Raw genomic sequence first — 25,489 nt, 5'->3', positions numbered from 1 at the left:
CGCCCTTTCCTCTCCCGACACATTTTTTTTTTTTTTTTTTTTTGTTTTGTCCGTCAGCTTTCCTAAAATTCGTTCGGAGGAAATGCCTCCGGTCGCCCGTCCCCGCGGCCTGTAGGTGGCCACAAATCCCTCCGAATGGACGCGAATGCACCTCGGCGATTAAATGGCACGGGGAGGGCGGGGGGTGACACACACACTCACGCACTAAAAAAAAAAAAAAAGAATCAACGCGCCAGCGGCCGTGGCAGCCGAAACAGATGGATTAAAAGAGTGTTTTGTTTTGGGGTTTTTTTTCGTTTTGTTTTTATTTTGAGGAAAGCGTGAGAGCGGATCGACGCGGAGACCGTCACAAAAGCGGGATTCGCGCACACAATGTGTGGAACAGTTTGTCGGTGCAGCGCGCCGCGCCGCCGCTAGGGCTCCCCCCTGCACGAAGAGAGGGGGCTGGGAGAGTCCTCCATGTTCCAGGGTGGTCCGTTTCTCTTTTCAAGCGCAATGTTTACACATTCCTGTCAATATTTTAGGCTATATCCTTATTTTTATTTATTTATTTGATTCCCATCTCTACATTTTTCAATTAATTTATTTTTTTTTATTATCGCCGTTTTATTATCGGCACTTATCTTTAACAGAAATGTTTAAAACTTTCTGGTTTTATTTTTTTTTGTTTCCTCCACCGTCCGAAACCCTTTGCGTTTTATTTTATTATTTTCTGTTAAATTCTTCCAGGTTTTTTTTTTTTTTTCTTCGTTTTTTTTTTGATTTGCTTCGCCGACGTGAGCGTAGCACGCAAACAAAATAGATCCATTGCTATTGAAGGGGGGGGGGAGAGAAGAGAGAGAGAGAGAGAGAGAGTGGGGGAAAAAAAGAGTAAAAAGAGAGATGGAGGGAGAGAGACAGTAAAAAGAGGGAGAGAGAGAGAGACAGTAAAAAGAGGGAGAGAGAGAGAGAGAGAGAGACAGTAAAAAGAGGGAGAGAGAGAGAGAGAGTAAAAAGAGAGAGAGAGAGAGTAAAAAGAGAGAGGGGCGGAGGAGGAATGTGAGCGTCCATCCAGCGCAGGGAGCCAGTGCGCACACGGTCCGCGCTGCTTGAAAACGGACGGTCAGGGTCTCTCGGTCTGGAAGTTTGGCTTTTTTTTTTTTTTTTTTTTGGGGGGGGGGGCGTTTTTTTTTTGGTGTTTTTTTTGACCGGTTCTCCTCGTTGTTTGTCTGTTTGTTGCCTCCCACCCCCGACATTACCCTCCCAGGTGCACCACTGAAAAGGCAGTTTCTCGACCCTCCGTCAACAGCAGGGAGCACAACATGGTGGTCAAAGTGTACATAGCATCATCCTCCGGCTCCACTTCGGTAAGAACAGACCCCGCACACAGGTTGATGAGACCCGGCCCCCGAGGGCTGGACGCGACCGCGTCGTTGAGGGCGTCGTTCATCTTAGCCCGCATGGGCCGTCGTTGTTGTTGTTTTTTTTATTATTATTATTATTTATATTTATTATTGCTTATTTTATTGCTATTTATTTTATTTACTGCCTCGTTTTATTCATTGTTTTCCGACCCGTGACTCGTGCATCGGACATTTCAGAGCAGGATCTCGAGTCTTTCTCGAGTCTCGCTCACTCACTCTTTTTTTGGGTCGTTCAGAGAGGTTGGAGAACTCTTGCAGAGGAAGTTGTGTGTTTCCTCTGTGTCAAGGGATTCTCACCCAGAGTTATACACACACACACATATATATATATATATATATATATATATGTGTGTGTGTGTGCGTGTGTCTGTGTGTGTGGGGGGTATGTATGTATGTATATATACATATCCACACACCAGATGCCCTAGCTGCAAGCATCACCCAGTGCACCCAACACTTGTGCAGAAGGAAGAAGGTTTTCTGTTAACTTCCTGCACAGAAAGGGGTTTGCCTGGTCCCAGAGGGCTCCCTCTTGTCTGATTCCCTTGTCTCTCCAGCCGCCCAGAAGACCTTGTGCAACTTGGTTAGGTTAGGTTAGTTTGGTTAGTTCCACCCAGAGCTGAGAATCCGAGAGGAATGGCGGTGATGCAATTCTCCAGATGCCTCAGCAATGCAGCTAAAACTCCAGGACCGCTTATTGCCTTTTGAGGGCCTGGGTGCTGGAGGTCCAGATTGAGAATATGCCATGACTATGCACTTGAGTCCTTGTGCCGTGTGCCATTGTTCACGTAAAATGCATTTGCTCTTTTTTTTTTTTATGTCATTTTAGTGCAACAAAATAACACAGGTAGTGCAGTACTAGATTGAAATTTGGATCTAAAGATTGTCTGAATCCTTGAAGGGGCAGAAGCTGAACATTTTGGATCCTCTAGGAGTGTAGTGACACTCTACGCCTACAGTTAAAAAAACTATTGCTTTGGCACACTGGTTTACATAGCCTGGTGGCGGTGAAGTTCGTGTTATGATCAGATCAGATATTCCGTTGGGTAGAATTAGGGAACTATTGTCAATTAGCCTTAGGTGGGTCGCTTGCATGGTGTTAATAACAAACCATGCAGCCCCATCACAACACCGTCTGGAGAGTGTTAGTGCTTATTGTTTTGTCAGCAGTGAGGGAAGAACACCAATCCATGCACGCATATTTACTCGTATTCACAAAGGTATACATAAATTCATACAATTATAAAGGATCATGTACATGCATGTGCGTGCATCGTACAAGACTCAACACAACAGGCTTATCGATTTATAGGAAGGTTACCAGGCAATCATGACTGTTTCTAAAGCCCATATTAGTGGTATATGAAATAAATTACAACATTTCTCAAAGTGCCACGAGGGCATCCCCCGCTAGTTGTAGACAACTCTGGTTGGCCTTCACAAAAACCTTGGCTGAATGACATTTATTCACAAAGCCTCGGCCCTGATCAAGCCAAAAAGCTTTTGCTCCTGATTGGTTCTTCAATGGTAGACCTCTGTCATCGGGAGGCAAAAATCTGTAATAGTATATGCCGCCTTCACAGACAGTTGACAGTACAGTGCAGGATCCCCGTTCAGATTTATTCTAGTGAATTATAAAAAATAAAAAATAAAGGGTGATCCTCAAAATGGTGCACCGTGTTCATTGACAACAAATCACCAGAATGGCTCGATAATATCTCGCAATTTAAAACATACAGGGAGCTCCTCACTGTATGATGTTAAAGACAGACAGACGTTCGCGTTTTGGTGAAGTCGGAGATGGCATATATGAGAAAAAAAATCTCCTATCATTAAACAATTATTAAATCACACTATTCTGTGTATTTTTCTGTTGACTGTATTGTTGATTGTTCTAGTCACCCTTTCACCCCTAGTGTGAGACCAATGAACCCTTGCACAAACCTCCTTATAATACACTGTGTAGTGTTTAAGAACGATTGGGATATCGGAGTTGTTAGACAGGAGTGTGTACTGTTTAGAATGAGAGTGGGTTAGTGAGGAGAGGGTGGGTAAATTGTACTATATATTTAAATAGACGTGAGGCTGCTGGACGAGTACACTTTAAATGAGCATGGAAAGAACTGCATATGCTCCTATACCTGTGTACCTCACACTCACTGGTGGTCTCAGGGGGAAATCTGAACCCTGACTCACTATGAATCCTCAAGAGAGAGGTCTAGTGTTGCAGCTTGTGTGGTGAGCATTATAGTCATACCCACCCCCTCAGTCGCACCCAAACTCAAGCCTATCGCTATCTGCCAAACGGCCCAAAGCTGCGGCCGGGCAGCTAGGGGTAAAATTCGGCCTAAAATTTGGCATTCAGCGACCTTTTGATACACGAACACATGAATGTGGTCGGATGTTTCGTACATGGTAATGTGAGAGTCTTACACAACCCGAAGGCAGTTTTAATCTGAAGCCGAAGTAAATTGGAAACACATTTCTTTATAACAGAACAACGGAGTATAACAGTACATTTTAATATCAGACCATACGGATAGTGTGTGGGTGACACTTTGGCAAACTAGGAGGGCCGCTTGGTGCCACGAAAAGCCGCTAGTTGTGCAAAGAGCCTGGAAAGTGTCAAGGGCATAAGTTTACTTTGAGAAGTTAGAGTCCGGGCCCGGTGAAGCGGGAGTCTGGTGGTCCTCCAGAAGAGGAAAAAAGAAAAACAGCATTTGAATGCTAATTTCTGCAGTTCTTCATACCTTTTAATGAGAACCTAGTGGCATGAAGGTTATAAATCATAGCAACAATAGTAAAAAAAAAAGAAAAAGAAAGATCACGCCTCACTCGCCGGCGTCTTTTCCAGGCATGTCCTCTGGTTTGTGATAGAAAGCATAGTCAACATCAACAGCATGAAGGGGCTGAAAGGGAAAGTGTCACGCAATATTCAAAACCACTGTATCGTCATTAATGCACTTAATTTCACATTAAAAGTGTATATGTAACTACTGCACCAACTACCACCTACCATTTCATTTTTGGCGTGGTGGCCAACTATGGTACTGCGCACACGCGCACAAGTTTTTTCCATAGACATCCTTGGCTGTGAGTAAGATAACCTGAATGCCATGCAAGTTCAAAAACCTTTTATATTATGAAATTGGGGTCAGTGATCAACAATACAATAATGATACTGTGATAGAAGATTGGGGTGATGTCTGGGATTTTATTTATCGTAATACTGGGATATAGTTAATTGTCTTGAAGGCAGCATTAAAGTAAAGTAATGCAGTAATGTTTGAGCGGTTGTAACCAATGCCTATATGAAACGAAATATTTGTTGTGTGTTAATGTCATTGGATTGCACCAACCCTCTCCCTCACAATATTGTGGTGTCGGATCTCGTCGACGTCGCTCTGATCACTTTACTGTATCGTTAGAGACTGATTTATTTTTAAACTCACCAGACGGAGGAAAGGAATTTTATAAACTCGGTGCAATTTTGCACTGGATCTGATGAACTCTCTATGAGAGTTCGCGAAAGTTTGCATAAAATGTTAAAAGTCAGACTTTTCGTCGAACGCCCTGGGCGTGGCCAGGTATCTAATTGTCATAATTATTACAAATATTTGATTGCATTTTTGAGGGGCTAGGAATGCTTGGAAACTCACGAAAACTGCCACACACGCAGAACTGGCTATAATGGAAAAGTTCTGCAGTGATTTGGCGCCGGCATGGCCAGCGGGCTCTTTAGCGGCCCCCCCCTTCGGTATCACATTTGGGCTAGGGAGTGGCAAGTCCCCTCTCTAGCGCCCCCACCCCCCCGATGACTTTTAGCCTTTGAACGCATTTTTGACGACCTCGGTATACTCAAGCTCACAAAACTTGCCGCACACATCAGAAGCTGTGGACATTGCGAGAATATGCAGCAACTGTGCTCGGTGTGGTCAACGGGCTCCATAGATCCCCCTAATCTGGGCAGGACCTAGTGGAGATACTGTATAGTTGCTGCGATTTCTTACGAGATTTGGTACGCACATTGCTCATCATTTTGGACATATTTCATTTCAGTTGATTAGCTCCGCCCCGCCGGAAGTCGGCTATTTTTATTTTTGTGCTTTTTTTTTTTCGTGTATTTTATGCAAACTTTCGCGAACTTCAACTAGGGGGGTTGGTCAGATCCACGTCAAACTTGGCCAGCGTGTATATAAAGACCTTGAACGATGAAAAGCTGTTAAAAGTCGCAACGCCCACGCCCAACAGCGTGGGCGTTGCGAGGCGTCCAATTTCCATTTTTATTTCACCACGAAACACAAAGTGGTTTGTAACCCCACTGCCCATTGTCAAATTTGCCTCAAACATCAAATGTTGAGTTTGAGTCCCGGCCTGAAGACATTTACGAGCCAATAATGAGTTGTAGTCATAGTGCCCCCTACTGACAGGAAGTGGATTGTAACTCAACTGTACACGATGAAAACTGCCCCAAACTTCACAGGTTTGCGGAGAGTCCTGGCCTGAAATCATGTTAGGTGCCAATGTTGTGTTGTGTCATGGTGGTGCCTACTGGCAATGTAAAATGACATGTTTATACTTTATTCTTCTCCGCCTAATAACAATAAGATCTTACTCCTTCGCGTAGTGTCTGATGGTCGCCAAAGTGCAAGGCTGCGTCAAACGGCATCCCGCCCGCACCCTCGACGTGCGCAAAGCAAGAGCCCACTCATAGCACTCATTCTTTTTTTATATTTTGAAAACATTAAGTACAATCGTATGGATTAATTAAGCATTGTGATTTGAAAAAATATATATTTCCGGGCCAGATTCATCGATATATTATCACCATGTAGCGGGCCACATTAAAATGTCTCTCGGCCCCCCGGGCCTGTAGTTTGAGAACCCAGATTTAGAGGGACTGAGCCCCAAATGGCTTACATGCCAAGAGAATCAGAGCAGTTCACATCGGCCTGAACAAGGTGTGGCAAGGAGTAGATAAGAAGTAGGGGTGGGAGATATGGCAAAAATATCACATTGTGATTTTTTTTTTTTTTTTTTTTTCAGGCAGTATCACGATCCACAATCCACATATCACAATTCTTTTTCATATTGGTTTTTAAGACTATTTTGCAAGTTAATCAACAGTACAACCAAACCAATTTCCCTATTTCGAGGCTCCGGCTCGAGCTGCGAGCTCCGCTTTAAACAGAATTAATTTTTAAATTCTTCTCTCTTTTAAATTTGCGCTCCACGGGGGCAACTGGCGTGACGTACTGTTCAAGTCTCACCATGTTATTACCAAAGTGAGACGTTTCTGGATGTTGTTTAACAAATAAAACAAGAAAGACATGTTGGCGCCACAAAATTGCATCCAACAGGCCCAATGTCATGAGAGTTTTCCCAGGGGAAGGTCTTGCTTAAGGCCCACAGGATCTCCACTTTGATCAAGACCGGCACACCTGCGGCAAGCCCTCATCCGAAGAGCAGTTCGACCAGGCATAGAGTCGTCCTCAGTGCGCAGAACAAAGTCTACGAAGAGGAGATTAACTGCATCCAGGGTAGAAAGCCTTTTCCCCCAAAAAAAGGTCCACAAACTCTGCCCCCTTCATCGACCCACACGGGTCTCCTCAGAGATGGAGGCCGTCCGACAAAAAAAGCAGAAACACTTCAGACCAATCCCATCCAGCCCGTGTTCCTGCCAGGCGCCGCATCGCCTCCTTTACCTGTTGCCAGTTCAGTGAGAGTGACCTCTCACGACAAGCCCGGAGTCTGGCTTAACACCTTCTGGGAAACGGTGGAAACGGGAGTATACCGGCGACCGGCGGGGATGCGGCATCTGGACAAGCGGAAGGCCAAACACGCAGAGAGGGGATGCTGTGGGACTACTGCGGGGCAACCAATCCAAAAAAAACCTTTTTCCCAGTGAGGATCAGAAGGGAAGGAAGATTTAAGCGAGGTCCGACAGGGACGGTACAGCACGGCTGTTCCTTGTTTCTGTCTCGGAGGTAAGGCGTCCACTCCACGCCCCGCTCACTTTTTAAGTTAAACTTCATGGTAGTCTGACATCTTACAGGCCTAACAAAGTTCTATCTCCCCTAAATTAAACGGAAGCAAGATTCCACGCCTTCCAAATAATGGGTTGGTACCGCCTACTGGCCGTTTATACGCGTCGTCCGTACTTAAGTTCCGTCTCTGCCAATCGCCATTGTGAGATCAATGGCGCTGTGACCTCAAATCGGCATTGTGACATCCAGATCGACCAGTCGGCCTGAAGCCTGGTTTATGCCTGCCGCGTGAGCGCGAGGCGGCGCGCGCCTCATATGACATCACCGGGCGCTGGCACCTCCTTGATTTTGTGACTGGCCGCGAGGGGAGCGAGGAGCGAGAGGGGCTTTCCGTGGAAGAAATGCATTGGGAGCAAATCAGAATCAGAATCAGAAATACAAATAAGAAATATGAAGAAATGCTAATGTTAGATGCTGTGTGTCTTCTATTCATTTCACTCAGGATAGCCCGTCTGACAGAGTTACATTATCAAAATTCTTTGATAATGTCGTACACTCTCTAACCATGTGCTCTGCTCATGTAGACTCGGCTGCCTGACTCGCCGCAGGGCTCCTTCATGGCACTCCATGGTCTCACTGCTACTAACACAACGCTGGCTCAGTGCAGAAAGACACTAATACTTTTGTTGTAGGGGCCAGAAGGCTGCTTCAGGCAATTGGATTTTGAAGCTTTGAAACCCTGACATGGGAAAAAATAAATAAAATACCCCCCAAAAAAAACCACGGCATGCAGAGAAATAATTACTTTGGGCTTGCAAAGCGAAGATCTGATTTTTGGAGTGCCTGCTTCACTGAGAGAAATTGTCAAGTTGTTCCGTAGATAACGTGACGATAAGTTTGTAATAATTTTGTGTTATTTTAAAAGGTAGTACAAGAAAGCCTGACATTGCCTCCCATTCTGTCTTTTGGATGTCGTACTGATTCTGAGCTTTGCATGGGATCGGGGTTCGATCTGTCCGCCAAAATAAAACAAATCCGGCCACGCTCGTTCCAATCGATGCAGACTTGATCCGATCGCCACGGCCTCAGCGCCCGCACCGATGGACGGGAGGGGAGAGGTTCATTTAAATACAGGGGCCGGACCTCTCGTCCGTGCGCAAATAGAATCTCTCATTGTTGCCTCAGATACGACTCATGAACTCACACAGGAGACGCGAACGCGTCCAGACGTAAAGTCGGGAAGCTGGAGATATTCAACCCCGAGGAGTCCTTATGTCCATGTTGTCGGGTCTTCCTCTGTTTGCGCTGCGGCTTTGAACTTAAGATTTCCGGCTGAAAGTAGAATCGACCCTCATCTTTAGTTGTTGATGAAATCAGTCCCGACTGTATTGATCGACGCCCGTGTTGTGGATATACAGGGTCATTTAATCAATACCCACGGCTGCAAGCGCCTTTGTGCTGACCTTCTTTCCCGGATTGATTAGGTCTGGATGAACAGGCCCTGAGACCCTATCACCCCATCTAACATGTTTACAAATCGGTGGCAAATGGCTCATCAAAACCAGCGACCAAAGGTTGATACACAAAAAGGCCCCAACCTGCATCTCGTCCGCGCAGTTCAAGGCGCACACTCTTATTTCCAGTGTCTTGGAAGCGTGATCAGGCGTCTGGCTAGACGAGGACAGCTCTACTGTCAGGGTGCTATCAACAGGTAATAAACACCTGATGTAGGTCAGATAGAATTTACATGTTGAGCGAATCAAACGGGTGGAGTTTGTGTGGGAGCGCAATCCAGAGTCACACCAAAGAAGGTGAACATTGTCGTCTAAGAACTCAGATGACAATATTTGTTCTGCCCCATGGCAACAGACTTCACTGGTTGACCAAGCAAATCGAAGTAGAGAGTAATTCACGGATGATGACTCGAGAATATAGCTTAGTTGAGTAGTTTAGCCAATAGTGTGGTTTCCTTTAGTGTAGCGCCGGACTCATTGGTCTGCGTGGATTTCAGTCTTACCTGACAAGCAGCCGAGTGAAATCATAGAAATTAGGTTATGGAAATAACAACTCTGAACACACTGTGGCCTCACACTGACCCAGCACTCCTCCGTGACTCATGTGTTTTCTTTCTCTGCCTCCCTCTCTTTCAGTCCCTTCTCCATTCCTCTCTTTCTCCACTGTGCTTAACCCTTTTATAACTTAAGTGTGTTGTTTTTTTTTGGGTTGTTTTTATCACTCTGGCGCACAATGGAAGGGACATCTTGCTTATTGCTGCATCCAGACACTGTTGGAACTCTAGCGAACTCCTCATAGGAGTCCCGCTAGAGGTGCGGTGGGGTCATTGCACTGAGCTAAAGGGGGCGGCGGAGGGAACGCTCACTGTGCAATTACAGCCCGGGGGCAGATGGACCGGGCCAAGTTCCCCTGCAAATTAATTTTGCTTGGCAACAATACAATGCAGGCTTGTTGAGTGGACGGCTGGGGCGGAATCAGGACGAGGAGGAAAAAGACAGGAGGAGTCGTCGAGTGGCCTGTGCTGCTGGCTAGTGCAGGTGCTGATGGCAACTTAGGATTTGGGACTTAAGACCTTGTTCTGTTATTGAACTCATTGTAAGTTGCACAGGATAAGCATAAGCTGGATATGTAAATTGATGCAAAAAATAAGGGCGGTAGGTGAGGGTGACGAGAGGAGAAGAGTGTGTGTGTGTGTGTGTGTGTGTGTGTGTGTGTGTGTGTGTGTGTGTGTGTGTGTGTGTGTGTGTGTGTGTGTGTGTGTGTGTGTGTGTGTGTGTGTGTGTGTGTGTGTGTGTGTGTGTGTGTGTGTGTGTGTGTGTGATGAGGAAGCTCCCTTCCAGGTCTTTTCGAGCTGGGCTCAGGACGGTTGGAAGTTCAACTGTCATTAACCGATTTGTACTGCACAGCAGAACTGTTTATCTCGAAGGCTCTACGGTCAATTGCTTCAATTCCATGCCACAATAACAGAAGCTCAGACGAGTGCCAAATGATCCATCTGTCCCTCTGGTATGCCATAAAGCTGGGAGGGGTGTCTTCTCTCAATGTTGGCTTTGACTGCACTGAGAGGCATGCGCACGACGTTAACATTACTTTACACAGACTGTATGACTATCTTACTTAAAAAAAACACTATATTCTGAGTATTGCTTCATGTTGCATCACATAAGCCTCTACATAGCTTAATGACGTTTACGTTAAAAGTGGGATTTCAGACGGTGTGTGTGTGTGTGTGTGTGTGTGTGTGTGTGTGTGTGTGTGTGTGTGTGTGTGTGTGTGTGTGTGTGTGTGTGTGTGTGTGTGCGCACAAAGTAGAGGCTGGATGATCGGCTTGCTGCAGAAGGCCTTATTTGGCGTGTTTGACCAGTTCCCTCCTCTCAAGTCCCAGTAGAGCTTCTGTTTCCGTCTGGCCTTGTAGGGCCATCCTCCCGCTGACACACACACACACACACACACACACATAGAAAGAGAAACCTCTTTATACACTGGAAATTTGATTTTTCAACAGTGAGACACACACACACACACACGCACGCACACACCTTCTGCATAACTCTAACACAGCTCGCTATCGGCCATTGTCCTGCCACACAGTAGCCTCTTGTCCCTCCCTCCTGCAATGTGAACTTTGCTCTTAGGTCTGAGGTATCTGAGATATTTGGTGACGCAAGACCCACAGAATACAGATGATATTCGCTCAAACAATGAACGTACAATCGGAACGACGATGGGATCCCACGGTCCCTCGGAGACAAAATGTCCCATAATACTCAAAATAACAAACGTGCGATACCTCAATACTGTACGATACTATGCGGAACACTGGTTCTTCTTGAGTGACACCTCTAAGCGGCTACTTCCCCCTCTGGACAGATTAAGAAGCAGCAGCAGGACGTGATGGGCTTCCTGGTGGCCAATAAGATCGAGTTTATGGAGTGCGACATCGCCGCCAACGAGGACAATAGGAAGTGGATGCGGGAGAATGTCCCGGAGGAATCGAGGCCGGCGGCGGGCAACCCCCTGCCCCCGCAGATCTTCAACGAAAACAAATATTGCGGGGTGAGATGTGGGGGCGGGGACACACACACGCACACACACACACACACACACACACACACACACAGAGCGTGGTACTTTATATTCACAATGTTGTGTAATGCAACTGAAGTTAATCAAGTTGTGAAGCGTGTGAAGGTTTTCAAGGGAGGACCAAACGACTTGCAAATAAAACTCCCTCCAATACTTCGGGCAACATATTGTGATCGATGTTAGGTTTCGATTTTCTCCTCCTGTTTTTAATTCGGCCCCCAAACCGCATTAAATTCAGTTTTATAAGTCATTGAATTGTCTTGAATTTGAGTATGTAATCATTTTACCTGATTTCATGCATCCATAAATGCACGTCTGCCAAGATTTGTCAAGTTCTACTGCGTCAGCATCAACAGTTCTCGTGTCAGAAAACCCCAAGCCTGCCTCTCGGCCATTTTTGTGTTTGTCCAAAAATGTGTCTAAAAAGTTCATAAAAAATTGGGTCTCTAAAAAGGTGGCCAAAGAAATGACAGTAAAATGAATGCTCTGAAAAAACACTGCGAACCTCCGGAGTGAGTTTGAACGATACAGAAATTCTCCCCTTATTTATTTATTTATTTTTATTTTTTCCACCCTCGCAGTCCTTTACAGTCACGCACCCCCGCCCTCTCTGTCCGCTAATAACCGTCACTCGAACGTTTCCACTCGGACCCCGAGCCATAAGCCTCGGCGCGGCCGGGAATCGTTCAATGCGGCTAATGGACGTCCAGGAGAACCGACTCCTAATGGAGTGAACGTCACAGACAGAGTGGAGCGCTCCCCAGGAGGGGGGGGGGCTGTTTACTCGGACGTGCATGGAAGGATCCATCACTCATTCACAGAACCTTCCTTGGACCAACGCCACCGAGTGTCTCCAGTGTGCCGCCCTCGGGCGGGTGCTTCCCCATGTTTCCCCACGCGGGTCACCGCGGATCAGATCTGAGGAGTTTAGCAGAGGCTCAAAATCAATGTGTGCCGCGGGCGGCAGCAGCAGCAGCAGCAGCAACGACAACTGCTGCACATATGAAGTTTGTTGATGTTCTCTTTTTTTTTTTTTTGTCCTCTCTTTGTGCTTTTTATTTATTTCTTTATTTTCGCCCTCAGAATTACGAGGCCTTCTTCGACGCCAGGGAGGACAACGCCGTGTATGCGTTTCTGGGTCTGACCGCCCCCCCCGGCTCCAAGGTAAAGCCTCCATTCTTTTATTTATATCTTATTTTTTGCAGCGGACTTCCGTCCTCGCTGCGCTCCCTACGCCTCGGCCTCGTGTGTTTATCATCACGGCTCCGTCTCCCCCGAGAAGGAGCGCCTATTACGTAAAACATCTGGTCGCGATATCCTCACGGCCTGGCGGGTCTCCTCCTACTCCCCTCTCTCCCTCTCTCCCCCTCTCGTCCGTCCGGCGCCCTGGCTCCTCCTCTCTGCCGCCAGCGGAACTGCAGGGAGGTGTGCCAGTTACCATGGAAACAATGGGGCTTTCCTCTGTCACTCTGTGCAGGACGTTAAAAAAAAAAAATGCCCAACCCAATACACCGAACGATAACCCCTCCATTTTGTTGGTTCACCGTCTCCCTCCTTCGTCTCCCGTTCTTTTTCTCCCGTTCTTGACTTCTTTTCTCTCTCTCTCTCTCTCTCTGTTTTCTCTCCAGGAGGCCGAGGCTCTCGCGAAGAGGGAAGCACAGTAGCGTCACAGATCTTTCTACCTTACACCTCAGGTCCAGAGACTCCCTGGCAGAACCCTGGCAGAGAAAAACAGCAACAGCAACAACAACAACAACAAAATTTCACTCAATGTATGATGATGTGGGCTATTTTTTTTTCTACTTTAATCAATATGTGCATTTTTTTTAATTTTTTTTATTATTATTTGTTATCAGCTGTGCCTTGTCAGCTTTACTGACTGGTGGCCTTTAAAGCAGAAAAAAAAAAACTGCCTAACAGTGGATCTGCTTTCCGCCGTTATCCCCAGCTCGCCTAGCGTACCGGCATGATGGCAACTGAATCATTAAGTAGCACAAATGTTAACAGGTTTGGAAAGTTTGCATCAAATGACAGTGCTCGCAATGCAAATATAAACTCAACAAAATTGACACTCCCCCCCCCCCCCCCCCCCCCGATGTATTGCAAAATAAGTTGCGTAATAGTGATAAAGCCACAAAACATTTTGACAAATTCCAATTCAAGAGTTCCACCTCAAAGCATAACAACCCTGCGATGTATGGGTCTCAGTTGCAGATGAGAAGCTTAATTTGTGATTTTTTTAAATTCTTTTTTATTTTTATTTTTTTACTTTACATACAGTCAAAGCTATTTAAATAGCGACATGTTTTCTATGAGGTGGCATGTGTTTTTGAAATGGAAAATAAATGCCAAAATTGTTCCATTTCTAAGGGGTGGTCGTATGGGAATGAGATGTATCACATTGTCCTTGTCCTAGGGAAGAAGCATAGTTAGTTTTTGCTTCCATGTTGTGTTGGTACTATAATCATGTGTAACCATCAAGATTAGTCATCATCCTCTGTGGACAAACTGAAAATAAAAACAATCGACTTCCTGCAAAAACCCTCAGAATGCTTTATTTATTTTTTTTATTTTTCATTTTTCTTCTTCTCCAATGTCAGCGATCGATACACTGAACATAAGTTCACTTCACATTGATGCTGCCTCCTCTTAATGAAATGCCACTTCTTTTTCTGAGCACCAAAGCGTTTGGAGTTTTCATTGGTCAAGCGTCTCGGAGTCCGACAGCTTCGGTCTTCTGGCTTTTTTTTTTTTTTTCTTTTTCTTTTCCCCGAAATTCACTTCCTGAGCCTCCCCCCTCCATCGAGTCTGCCCGTGCCGTCGACTCAATCGACGCGGAAGTCGCCCGTAGTCGCTTTGTGAATGTTACTAAAATAAAGTGCGACACAGAAAGGTGGGGTTTAAACAGGTGGAGCGCTCAAGTTTTTACAGAAGCCTTTTCCTTAATCCAATTAAGGTCGAATGATTGCAAAATACCGACCCAAAAAGATGAATATGAAAGTGCACTGTTCTCTTTTTTTTTCTCAGCAGCATTGTTTGTTTTTAGATTAATAGAGGAAGTATTTTTTTTGTATGTATGTGTGGGCAGATTGTGTGTGTGTGTGTGTGTGTGTGTGTGTGCGCGCGGGGGGGGGGGGGGGTCAGCCCTTAATGTGCAGAAGTGAAAGAGGCCAGTTCAGTCACATACGCGGCCACACACCCATCTGCACGTAGAGGTGAGCAGCCGTGGAGAAGGTTGTGGTTTTTAAAAGAAACGGGGAAGAGGAGAGCAGACCATGCTGGGAGAAGGGTTCCTGAGGGTGCTGTGCTACCGAGAGGAGAGGAAGGCCGCCTCCGCCGCCAAGCTACGGAACCAGACGCACTCTCTCTGCGAGGATCCCGACCACGGCGTTCCCTCGTACTCCCACTCGGAGCAGCTTGCCTTACCGTCTAAACCAGGTAGGACAGAGTTCTATCAACCCTAAACCAGTTCTATCAGCCCTGGTAAGTGTTTGACTTTTTGATCTGGTTGACTGCAGTGGCCCCTGAGCAATGCTTTCACTTTCCTTTCTACTTCCTGACTATTGTTAATGAGGATTTATCATTTTGCCTCATGGAATAGTATTCTAACAAACGTTTGCACCGTACTGTCTTAAAGTAAGCACATTTAAACGAGGTGACTTTCTTTTTCATAAGCAGGCCCTAACACAGCGTTGGAGCTAGTTGGAGCTAGGAGCCTGGAACCATGTAGAGCGTCTCGACCTGTCGCCGGGCTCAGCGTCTCCGGGTGCCCCTCGGGCCTCGGCCACGACCACAACGTGTGCAGCCTCCTGCAGCATTATCCAGACCTACGGCTGGGGAAGGAGTCGGGGGAGTCGGACGACTCGACCAGCCCGGTGAGAGCCAGCGTTCCTGGGCGTAGAGCGTCGGCTCTGATCCCCACCTGTGGGGTTCCCCACATCATGGTGCACGTTGACTCTCGGGAGCCACAACAGAAACCTGGGATCTCGGTACCGGACCAGGGTTACCTGGTGATAGGGGCCAGCGTGAACACCAGCCTGGATCTGCCCGGGCAGGGGCTCCTGGAGCCCATGTCCAACTCCCTGCTGAATGGCCTGCTGGAGAAGCAGCTGGAGGAGGTCTATCTGCAGCATCTGACCGAGAGTCTGGCCCGCTGCGACTCCCAACCGGGCCACAGCCTCCTGCGAGAGCTGGTGCCCCCCTTGCAACGGAACTGCCCGCCTGCGGGGCCGCTCGACTCCCTGGAGGTGGCGCTGCAGGGGGGGATGCTGGGGTTGGGGCTTGGAAGTCAAGAGATCAGCTACCTGAACACCCAGAACATGGAAGAAGCCCAGTCTTCGCACTTCAGCTCCCCGGTGCTACGGATCTCAGACGCCGAAAATGCTTATCATTAGGCGCACGCACGCACGTGAATGGCGTTTTATGGGGTCATCTAGGACAACCTTTAAAAACAGAAGGTGCAATATTTTAAAAGTTTCTTATTGATGCTTGTAAACTGCGTTAAAACATTTTTGGATTCAGAGATTATGAGGACATATTTAGTGTTCTCGTGATCTCCTATTAGTGGCCTATTACAGTAATGCTGGTGGGAATTCAGGTATTTTGTCCTTTTTAACCACACACACACACACACACACACACACACACACACACACACACACACACACACACACACACACACCGCATTCTTCCTTGTTCCAGAGGTTCAAAGTGTCTCAATTTTCATTCCAAAAAGATCATCTTTTCTCTCTTGGTTGCTTGTTTAAATTATACCTCAAGTGAATGTACGTGCTCTCTTACGCCATCTGCTGTTACACTATAGTATGCATGGTTCGAAATGATCTTCAAATTCTGTTGTACTCATTTTTTTTGTTGTATTATGTGTACAGTACTGACGTTTTCATTGAAGAAACAAATAAACCAAGCAAATACAATAAATAATTATTAAGTATTTGGGAAGCTAATTGGTCCAAATGAGTGAAAATAAAAATGGGATGCCTTGAAATCCATATGGGTTGTTTATCCATGTTTAAGTTGTTCTTACCCACAAAAGCACTAGTTTAGCGCTTAGGCGAGTTTATAGCAGGGGTGGGAAAACGTCCGCCCGCGATCTGATTCAGCAGAAAAATCGTTCTAGTTTTGAAAAAAATTGTCGGCCGCACCTTATTTATCCACATAATAAATCTTTATCCAAACAGACAATATCTAAAACTAACTAATTAATATTTTAAAATTTAATATTTTCCAGACATTTTTAAGTTCTATCACACTATCTAAGTCTTATTGCTAAATGTAATTAATTTTACTTTAACTTAAACAGTTATTTTTCAAATTAATGCAAAAACAAAAAGAACAATTCTTTAAAATGAAATTGGGTGTGCGTTACATCGAAAAAAAAATGTAGGAGAACATTGATTCCTGTGTTGTAACATTAACATTGAACATACCATCGACATTTCTGAATACAGTATTATATGCAGCCCCCTGACAAATACAAACGGAAACAAAGGGTCACAAAAGGCCGCGACAGAATCTGAGATGTGCCAGTAAGAGCCAGCGTGGTTTCATGCTGTTGTAGAGGCCGTGTAGTTGCAGTAAGTGGAAGGATTTGGCACAATTCGCCTTGCGCAAAAAAGTGCATGTTTCCGACATCCAATCAAACAAATGTGAGAACCTGATCGTAGGAGGAACCCGAGGCCTCTTACGTTTGCAGCTATGGTGCGTTCCTGTCACTGTGTTCTTTAATCTCTCTATGTGTACCTGCGCCTGGATGCATTCAAGCCGAGACCGGAATAGGCGTCTTGGACGATGTCCCACGGATAATACACTGAAACCTCCGCTGCTGAAGGGAGACACTCACTGTCAAACCACGCGCTGTGAATTCCGTGCTGGAACGTCCGCTTCATTTTTGTCAGAACGGCGTTTCCAAATCAAGAGATGCGCATACACACGAAAAACTATAAAGAGATATTTTGTTGTCGGATGTAGGTTTCTCTACCACCTGCGTGCTGAAACATTTGCTATTTCTGTTACTTCCTCAATAATATTGTTCTCAAAGCCTCTTTTCTTTTTCTATTTTTTTTTTGGGCTCAACAACCCTGAGCCATTTGCTCAGGGTTGCTCCATAGAAAGTATATTTGCCCATATGCCCATGTACTATAACCATATAAAGGCCTTTGTTGACTTCAGTCACAGACCAGGGTCAATCTTGAGGATCTAATAAAGTTATGTATTCATAAGACGTCTGTACTTTGACTGTAGTTTGATCTTAGAATAGTGATTTATTTTGTATTTCTTTTAATTGTATGTGCGTGTATGTACTGTATGCGTGTGTGTGTGTGTGTGTGTGTGTGTGTGTGTGTGTGTGTGTGTATAAATGTGTTACACACTGCCCTTGAGCTCATTATTGCTGGTTGGGTATCATTGCTAGCTCAGGGATTCCTGTGCACATTAGTGGCTCCATGAGCTCTTGCTGGTTTGACTGCTGGTGTGTCTCTGAGTTTGCACGTGTGTGTATCTGAGCATGCATTTGTGTGAGTTTGTACGTGTGTGTGTGTGTGTGTGTGTGTGTGTGTGTGTGTGTGTGTGTGTGTATACGTACGTGCGTGCGTATGTGTGTAAGCCCCCGCCCTGCCCCCTATCCCTATAACCCCTCTCCTATTCTTTGCAGCCTCCCATGTCATTCCCAGGCCGGGCTGCAGGATGGCTGAAGCGTGGACTCGTGCTCTCCTGCTCTGCGTGTGCATCGCGGGGTGTCCAGGCCTGACGCCCCCCGCCGAGCCACCCCAGCCCCAGAACCGGCACCCCGAACTGGGCTTCAACAGCAGCGACGGTAGCGGTTTGTCCATAGATATCCCCATGGCTCTGAGGGTTTTCAGCGTGGACTACCATCATGTTCAGGCTCCGTTTGAGATTGTGCTGTGGATCATGCTGGCCTCTCTGGCCCAGTTGGGTAAGACTGGTTTCTGTCTGGCCCAGTTGGGTAAGAGTGTTTACTATCTGGTCCAGTTGGGTAAGACTGGTTTCTATCTGGTCCAGTTGGGTAAGACTGTTTTCTATCTGTTCCAGTTGGGTAAGACTGGATTCTGTCTGATCCAGTTATATAAGACTGGTTTCTGTCTGGTCCAGTTGGGTAAGACTGTTTTCTATCTGTTCCAGTTGGGTAAGACTGGATTCTGTCTGATCCAGTTATATAAGACTGGTTTCTGTCTGGTCCAGTTGAGTAAGATTGGTTTCTATCTGGTCCAGTTGGGTAAGACTGGTTTTTATTTGGTCCAGTTTGATAAGACTGGTTTCTGTTTGGTCCAGTTGGGTAAGACTGGTTTCTGCCTTTTCTCTCAGTTCATAAGCACCAAGCCAAAAACTTTGGATCAGGTGTAACTGGAAATAGTATATGGACCCCTGGCTATGATTTAAATGGGTAGCAAAATAACCCAAATGTGTTGTTGTGTGTGTGTGTGTGTGTGTTTGTGTGTGTGTGTGTGTGTGTGTGTGTGCGCATTCAAGTTCAATATTTTATTGGTTTAAGAAATGTGGTTGCAGTCAGGGTTGGAGTAAACAAAACCCCAAGACATTTAAAACTTTAACACACAGTGAGGCTAATAAAGGAAAATAAACATTCAGTATGACAATAAGAACAATAAAGTGAGAAAACGGGGCTGGGTCAGAACCCAGCAGATAACACTGTTCCCCCTGTTTATGTTTTCATCTTTATCTCTTTTTTGACTTGTACTGTTATGTCAACTTCTGCTGCTGCAACACCTGAATCTTTAGATCATTTTATCTTATCTTATCTTATCTTATCTTATCTTATCTTATCTTAAAGACAAAACGAAAGAAAACAAATCTGTCCATGAATCAAGATCAGATCAGTGCAGATATGAATGTCAGCTGTACGGTATCTTACATGACCTTCCCAGGATTCCACTGGTCGGGCCGCGTTCCCGCCGTGGTCCCAGAGAGCTGTCTGCTCATCATGGTGGGCCTGCTGGTGGGCGGGGTTATCTACGGGGTCCGCCACTCAGCCCCGCCCACCCTGAGTGCCGATGCCTTCTTCCTTTTCCTGCTGCCGCCCATCGTCCTGGATGCAGGCTACTTCCTGCCGGGGAGGCTGTTCTTTGAAAACCTGGGCACCATCCTCTGGTAGGTGTGTGTGTGTGTGTGTGTGTGTGTGTGTGTGTGTGTGTGTGTGTGTGCGCGCGCACGTGCCTGCGTGCATACCATCATAATATAACACTTTATTAATCCCCAGGGAAAATGAAGAAAATAAATAATATTATTATTTCTTTCATTTTAATAATAATACATGAATAATATCAATAATATGGCAGACAAATATTGATGTGTTTTTTTGATTTTCGGATATTGCCCTTGTGCAATTGTCATTGCACACGTATGCCTCTTTATGCGTCTGTCCCCGCTCATGCAAACAGCTCAATTTCACTGTGGGGATAAATTAATTTGTGCGATTCGTTCCCATCCAATCCAATCGTCAAGGCTCTTGGCGCCGTCAACCCCCCCGTTTGAACCCTGGGCGCTGACAGCGTTCCTCTCGCCAGGTACGCGGTGCTGGGAACCCTGTGGAACGTCCTGGGCATCGGCCTGTCTCTGTACGGCGTGTGTCTGCTGGCCCAGGACTCCCTGGGTGACATCTCCCTGCTCCACTGCCTCCTGTTCGGCTCTCTGATCGCGGCCGTGGACCCGGTGGCCGTGCTCTCCGTCTTCCAGGAGATCCACGTGAACGAGCAGCTACACATCCTGGTGTTCGGAGAGTCGCTGCTCAACGACGCCGTCACGGTGGTGAGGGCCCCCGAGAGGTTGACGAGTCAGTGGTATGTATATCAAGCTTGCGGAATCCGAAGATGAGGGAGAGTTCATCGGGTTTCCCCTCTGGTGCTTCTCCGTAGGTGCTTTACAAGCTCTTTGAATCCTTCCTCCGCCTGCCATCGGTGACGGGCCTGGATGTAATGCTCGGGGGATGCAGGGTGGTGGTGGTGGGCTTGGGGGGGCTGTGCGTCGGCCTCTTCTTTGGCCTGGTGGCGGCCCTGACCTCCAGGTTCACCTCCAGAGCCCAGGTGATCGCGCCGCTCTTCGTCTTCCTCTACTCCTACCTCTCCTACCTGACCTCCGAGATGCTTCACCTCTCTGGCATCATGGCGTGAGCGAAGCTTTCTTGCACCGCCATTTTTTTCTTTTGATCCGCGGGCCAAGCACGCCCACCTCCTCAGGTGCTGACGCGGCTTCCTCACCCCCCCCCCCACCCGCAGCATCGTGACGTGCGCCGTGACCATGAAGCAGTACGTGGAGGCCAACGTGTCGGAGCGCAGCAACACCAGCATCCAGTACTTCCTGAAGATGTGGAGCAGTGTCAGCGAAACCCTGATATTCATCTTCCTGGGCGTCTCCACCATCCAGGACGTGCACATGTGGAGCTGGCCGTTCGTCTGCTCCACCCTGCTGCTCTGCCTCGTCTGGAGGGCCTCGGGTGAGAGAACCCGGCCTGCGCCGCCTATGAGCACATTCTGTTTTCGGTGTTCATTTATCGCACTCTTTTAAAACAACACCCCGCTCTCTTCGTGTTACGGGGTTCGCACCTCGGAGCTGCGCCCATCACTGACATCATCTCCCACTGTTGGGGCGCGAACATCAACTTGGACTTTGGCTGAAGGCCTTCAAACATTCAAGCCTCCAGCCGTAACACGTTTCTTGAAGTAATAGTTTGGTTTTTTATTTTAAGCTCATCCCTGTTTCATGCTCAACCCTCGCGTATTGTAGTATGAAGCTGTTTAATTCTTGCGTCAGTCCGGCCTTTTCTCCAAAACTGGACGTACTGCTCCGTACCCCCCGTCGAGAGGCTCAATGCAAGTAATGGGGGACAAATCCACAAACTGTTTTCATGCAAAAACTCACTCCAAATTGAGGAAAAGCCAATACGATGCCCCAACAGTCTAACTTTACGTATTTGGGGAGTAATTTTATTTACATTGATGTGCCGCAGTGTTGTTGTTGCTGGTGTTACACCCACCCACCGGGCCACCTGCTGAGTTGCATGTCGCTCGAGATTAACAGTTTCAAGAAAATTGTTGCTTTTAGAGGAGCGCGACAACCAAAAGACAACAGCACATCTCTCTCATATTTGCGTAAAAGCATGCCGTTGAGATTGACGGGGACATTATTATACACAAACCAGCCTAAATTACTTTCGACAGGCCCCGTCAAAATATTTGTTTTTAATTTCGGTCCGTCGATTGCTAATACAATATATTTGTTTCCTTATAGCGAGCTGCCACCTCTTCATCTTTGTTATCGTTATATTTTAGACATGTAGTAAATACACGGGGAAAACAGCGTCACACAGTTCAGCAGGTGGTGACCGACACCGTTATGGTGTAACACCGGTGACAACACTGCGGCCCAGCAACGGAAATGGTAACACGGTAAAACAGGCAAGAACTTCAACGAAATCCAAATGGTTCAGCCGTGGCATTAACCTCACGCCTCCCGTCCAAGGGGTTCTGCTGCTGACCGCCGTGGTGAACAAGCTTCGCCGGAACGCAGTGACGTTCAGGGACCAGTTCATCATCGCCTACGGGGGCCTGAGGGGAGCCATCTGCTTCTCCTTGGTCTTCCTCATCGACGATTTCCCAAAGAAGAGACTCTTCATCACCACAACCATCGTCGTCATCCTCTTCACGGTCTTTGTGCAGGTTAAGAGATTAACACCCCACACACCCACACACACACACACACACACACACGCACACAATCGTCATGAACTGTAACTTGCCTTTTTTTTGTGGCGGTGTTGTGAGAGTGTGGTTGTGGTTCTTCTCAAGGGGATGACTATCAAGCCTCTGGTGGAGCTCCTGGAGGTGAAGAAGAAGAAGAGAGCTCTGCCCACCGTCAGCGAGGAGATCCACAGCAGGGTGAGAGACTCCCTCGTCACCAGCCTTACCTCGAGTCACCTTCAATGTGTCTCCAATTCTTTCTTTTACGCAAAATATTATGGAGTCTGGAATTACCGTTTAACATTTTGTCGTCTCCTCTCACGCAATCAAATTGGAAATCTCGCTCTTTTCCTTTGGCGATTGCTTATTTCCTTCTGTGCTACAAGTACTAAACGGAATAGTTATGGTTGAGCATAAATAGACAAAATCACTGTTTTCCGCCTTTTCCAATTTGCAATATAATCTCTGTAGGGGACACAAATCATGCGTGGAATGCTATTATTTTTGAGAAATCTACAAAGAACAACCTTCCATCATCTCTCCGTAAAGCGTGAATCATATACTCTACATTGTCAGCCTTAAGAGGGGAAAACTGTTTCCAATAAATTGGTCATATCATAACCTCTTCTTTCTAGCTGTTGGACCATCTTCTGGCAGGGATAGAGGATGTGGTCGGCTACTGGGGACAGCACTACTGGAAAGACAAGTTAGTTTTACTCCACTTTCTGCTCCCCTGCACTCGTTCACTTGCTACAGGCGCTTGTGGGTGAATTTACCAATAGATGGCGGCAGAAACCCTCTTTCAACCGGACGGGCATCAAGTCCGGCACTTCCTGTGTCTGCGTGTGTCAGGTTCGAGCAGTTTAACAAGAAGTACCTGCGTCGCTTCCTGATCCGGGAGGAGCACCAGGCCCGCTCCAGCATCCTCAGAGTTTACCAGGAGCTGGAGAGGCGCGAGCAGAGGGCGGACGAGGAGGCTCCGCCACCGTGAGACCAACGCCGTCCCACAGGCCACAATTATAGCGAAACGCATCCAATTTCTTAGATAGGGGCCCTCAATGTAGACATTTAAGCGGGAACAAACAAAGCGTTTGAATAAAAAAATGCCATTGACGACTGTATTTCCTTTGGGGTTAAGCCTTACCTTCCCTAAGTATCTCACAGTCACTTTCTACCGTTTCACCACCCCAGAGTCGGAACTCGCTCCCCGAGCCGACCCCTCCTGCCAGAGGAGATGGACAGCATCAGGAGGATCCTCTCAAGGAACCTGCAGAACTTCAACAACAAGGTGAATCCAAAGGAGGCTATTTTGTGTAGTAGCACGTGCATGCGCTCGAAGCGTAGTACACGTTGAGATGAAGCTCCCGTGTAGATCACCGATGGAACAGAACGAATGAAAGACGGTACATTTGGAACTTTCATCGGATCTTAACGGGAATATTTTGTGAATGTATACCACACACTTTTGTTCCTGTCAGTTAGTCCCTCGTCCCTGACTCTTTGACACGCTGTCCCCTGTGCATTCACCCCTCAGCAAACTCCAGCCTACAGCAGACACACCCTCCACCAGGAGGCCACGGCCGACAGAACCAGGAAGCCCCTTCGTAGGCACCAGAGTCTGGGAGAGCGGTGCACGTACACCGCGCCCTCACAGCGCCCACGGGTGCGTGCGTGCGTGCGAGCGTGTGTGCGTGCGCGTCAACACACTGGTGTCTCGCTGACGCACAGGCCATTTGTGCATGCAGGTGTGACGTTTCCTTTACCGTTTTCTCCGTTGCAGGGGGATAACGCGGAGCCCAGACCGTCACAGAGAGTCAGAGCAGGACTCAGCAGGTCGCATACAGGTACGGTACACTACACTTTAATGGTGCATCTTGAATCTTGAATCAACATCAGATTAAAAAAAATGTGTATAGGTGTGATTTCCAGCCGGAAGTATACCAATTCATTTTGTTGTCTCCAACAGCTTCATCACAAAACACAACAATAACAAATGTCTTTATAGTAACAATTATAATGGGAAATTATCAATCATTTATAAATTCATCATTTCTTTATCATTTATAATATATGATTTATATATCATTTAGTATAAAGAATTTTTATATTTATATTGCTTATATTGTTCTTATATTTAAATGTATTACATTTATTCATTTCATGAATATATAAAATGAATACATTATACAAAATATAATAATAAATTATATTATACATTATAAAGTATGAATAAAGAAAAAATAAAATAAAATTACATAAATTTTATACATTTATTAATTGATAAATTATTCAAGGAAATTATAAAGTATTACTGGAACAGGCACATGTATAACACAAATTTATGTAGAGCTGAAAAAAAAGAAGAGTTTATGTCTGTGTGTTTGAGAAGCCCTTACTCGTGCCTCTGTGTTTTTGGGTCAGTCTGCTACATGAGCCACCGGCCCGTCGTGCTGGACCCTCCACCCCAAGAGGCAGCTCCAGATCAGCCTGGACACAGCGACCCGGACGCCCCAGCGGCCGGAGAGGGACGGAGCCAAGCGCCCCTGGGAAGAGTTCCCAAGAAACAACTGAGCTTCGCCCTAGAGAACGAAAAGCAGGCGTAAAGGCCGGAGTGAGAGAGGAGTGAAAGAGATAGAGATCTATAGAAAATGAGAAGGGTGAAAAATACTATTGTACTGTTAAAACAACAACAAAAAAAACACTCTAAAAGACCAAGTACTTGTTGTGTTATCTCATTTTCATAGAGATCGAGATGCAAGGGTGGGGTGTTGGAATTTTTTTTTCTTCTAATTTTCAAACACATTGTTAATTAAAAATGAGGAAATGGATGACGTTTTTCAGGTTTTGTTCATTTTAAAGGTTTCTGCCTCGAGTCAGCATTGGGACTCAGCTAGCCCCTCTGTAGGTATGCAGGAAGGTCATTGGCGTCTGCAATCTAATTCATTTCCAAAGTGGAACCCAGAGAGTAACACCCGGCAGAGAAATACCCAGAGAATAGAGTCATAAACGCACACACACACACACACACACACACACACACACACACACACACACACACACACACACACACACACACACACAGACACAGACACAACATACACACGTGCAGGTTGTGATCAAACCATCCATCAGAATCATCCTAATCAATATATCAGCAATTACTAGAATCAACATTGAACATGAGATGAGATATGTCCAGAGCATGCACACACACACACACACACACACACGTGTGTGTGTGTGTGTGTGTGTGTGTCTCTCTCTCTCTCGC

The 25,489-nt window shown here is 46.4% G+C and overlaps 2 protein-coding genes across 5 annotated transcripts; both read left to right on the top strand.

Annotated features, from left to right (window-relative positions):
* The first annotated feature begins 269 nt into the window (after positions 1–269).
* Positions 270–14,026, top strand: sh3bgrl (SH3 domain binding glutamate-rich protein like). Of its 4 annotated transcripts, none has more exons than XM_080008013.1 (5): positions 270–472; positions 1,247–1,346; positions 11,276–11,461; positions 12,575–12,655; positions 13,120–14,026. In XM_080008013.1, the coding sequence occupies exons 2-5, from the start codon at positions 1,302–1,304 to the stop codon at positions 13,153–13,155; spliced, it is 348 nt and encodes a 115-aa protein (XP_079864139.1). In that variant the 5' UTR covers positions 270–472; positions 1,247–1,301; the 3' UTR covers positions 13,156–14,026. The 4 variants fall into 4 exon arrangements, with proteins under 4 accessions (XP_079864139.1, XP_079864140.1, XP_079864138.1 ...); XM_080008014.1 differs by lacking the exon at positions 270–472 and adding an exon at positions 884–1,101; XM_080008012.1 differs by lacking the exon at positions 270–472 and adding an exon at positions 884–1,115.
* A 4,167-nt stretch (positions 14,027–18,193) lies between these two features.
* On the top strand, positions 18,194–24,821 carry LOC307235943 (sodium/hydrogen exchanger 2-like; the record flags this gene model as incomplete). Its single annotated transcript, XM_080008202.1, has 13 exons — positions 18,194–18,443; positions 19,411–19,633; positions 20,050–20,290; positions 20,398–20,648; positions 20,758–20,975; positions 22,001–22,197; positions 22,327–22,416; positions 22,854–22,924; positions 23,071–23,205; positions 23,410–23,506; positions 23,753–23,881; positions 23,999–24,062; positions 24,640–24,821. The coding sequence occupies 13 exons, from the start codon at positions 18,194–18,196 to the stop codon at positions 24,819–24,821; spliced, it is 2,148 nt and encodes a 715-aa protein (XP_079864328.1).
* Positions 24,822–25,489: the final 668 nt, after the last annotated feature.

The sequence above is a fragment of the Zeus faber genome (assembly GCF_960531495.2).
Source record: "Zeus faber genome assembly, chromosome: 10".
Lineage (NCBI taxonomy): Eukaryota > Metazoa > Chordata > Actinopteri > Zeiformes > Zeidae > Zeus > Zeus faber.
This window is presented reverse-complemented; position numbering and strand designations above follow the sequence as displayed.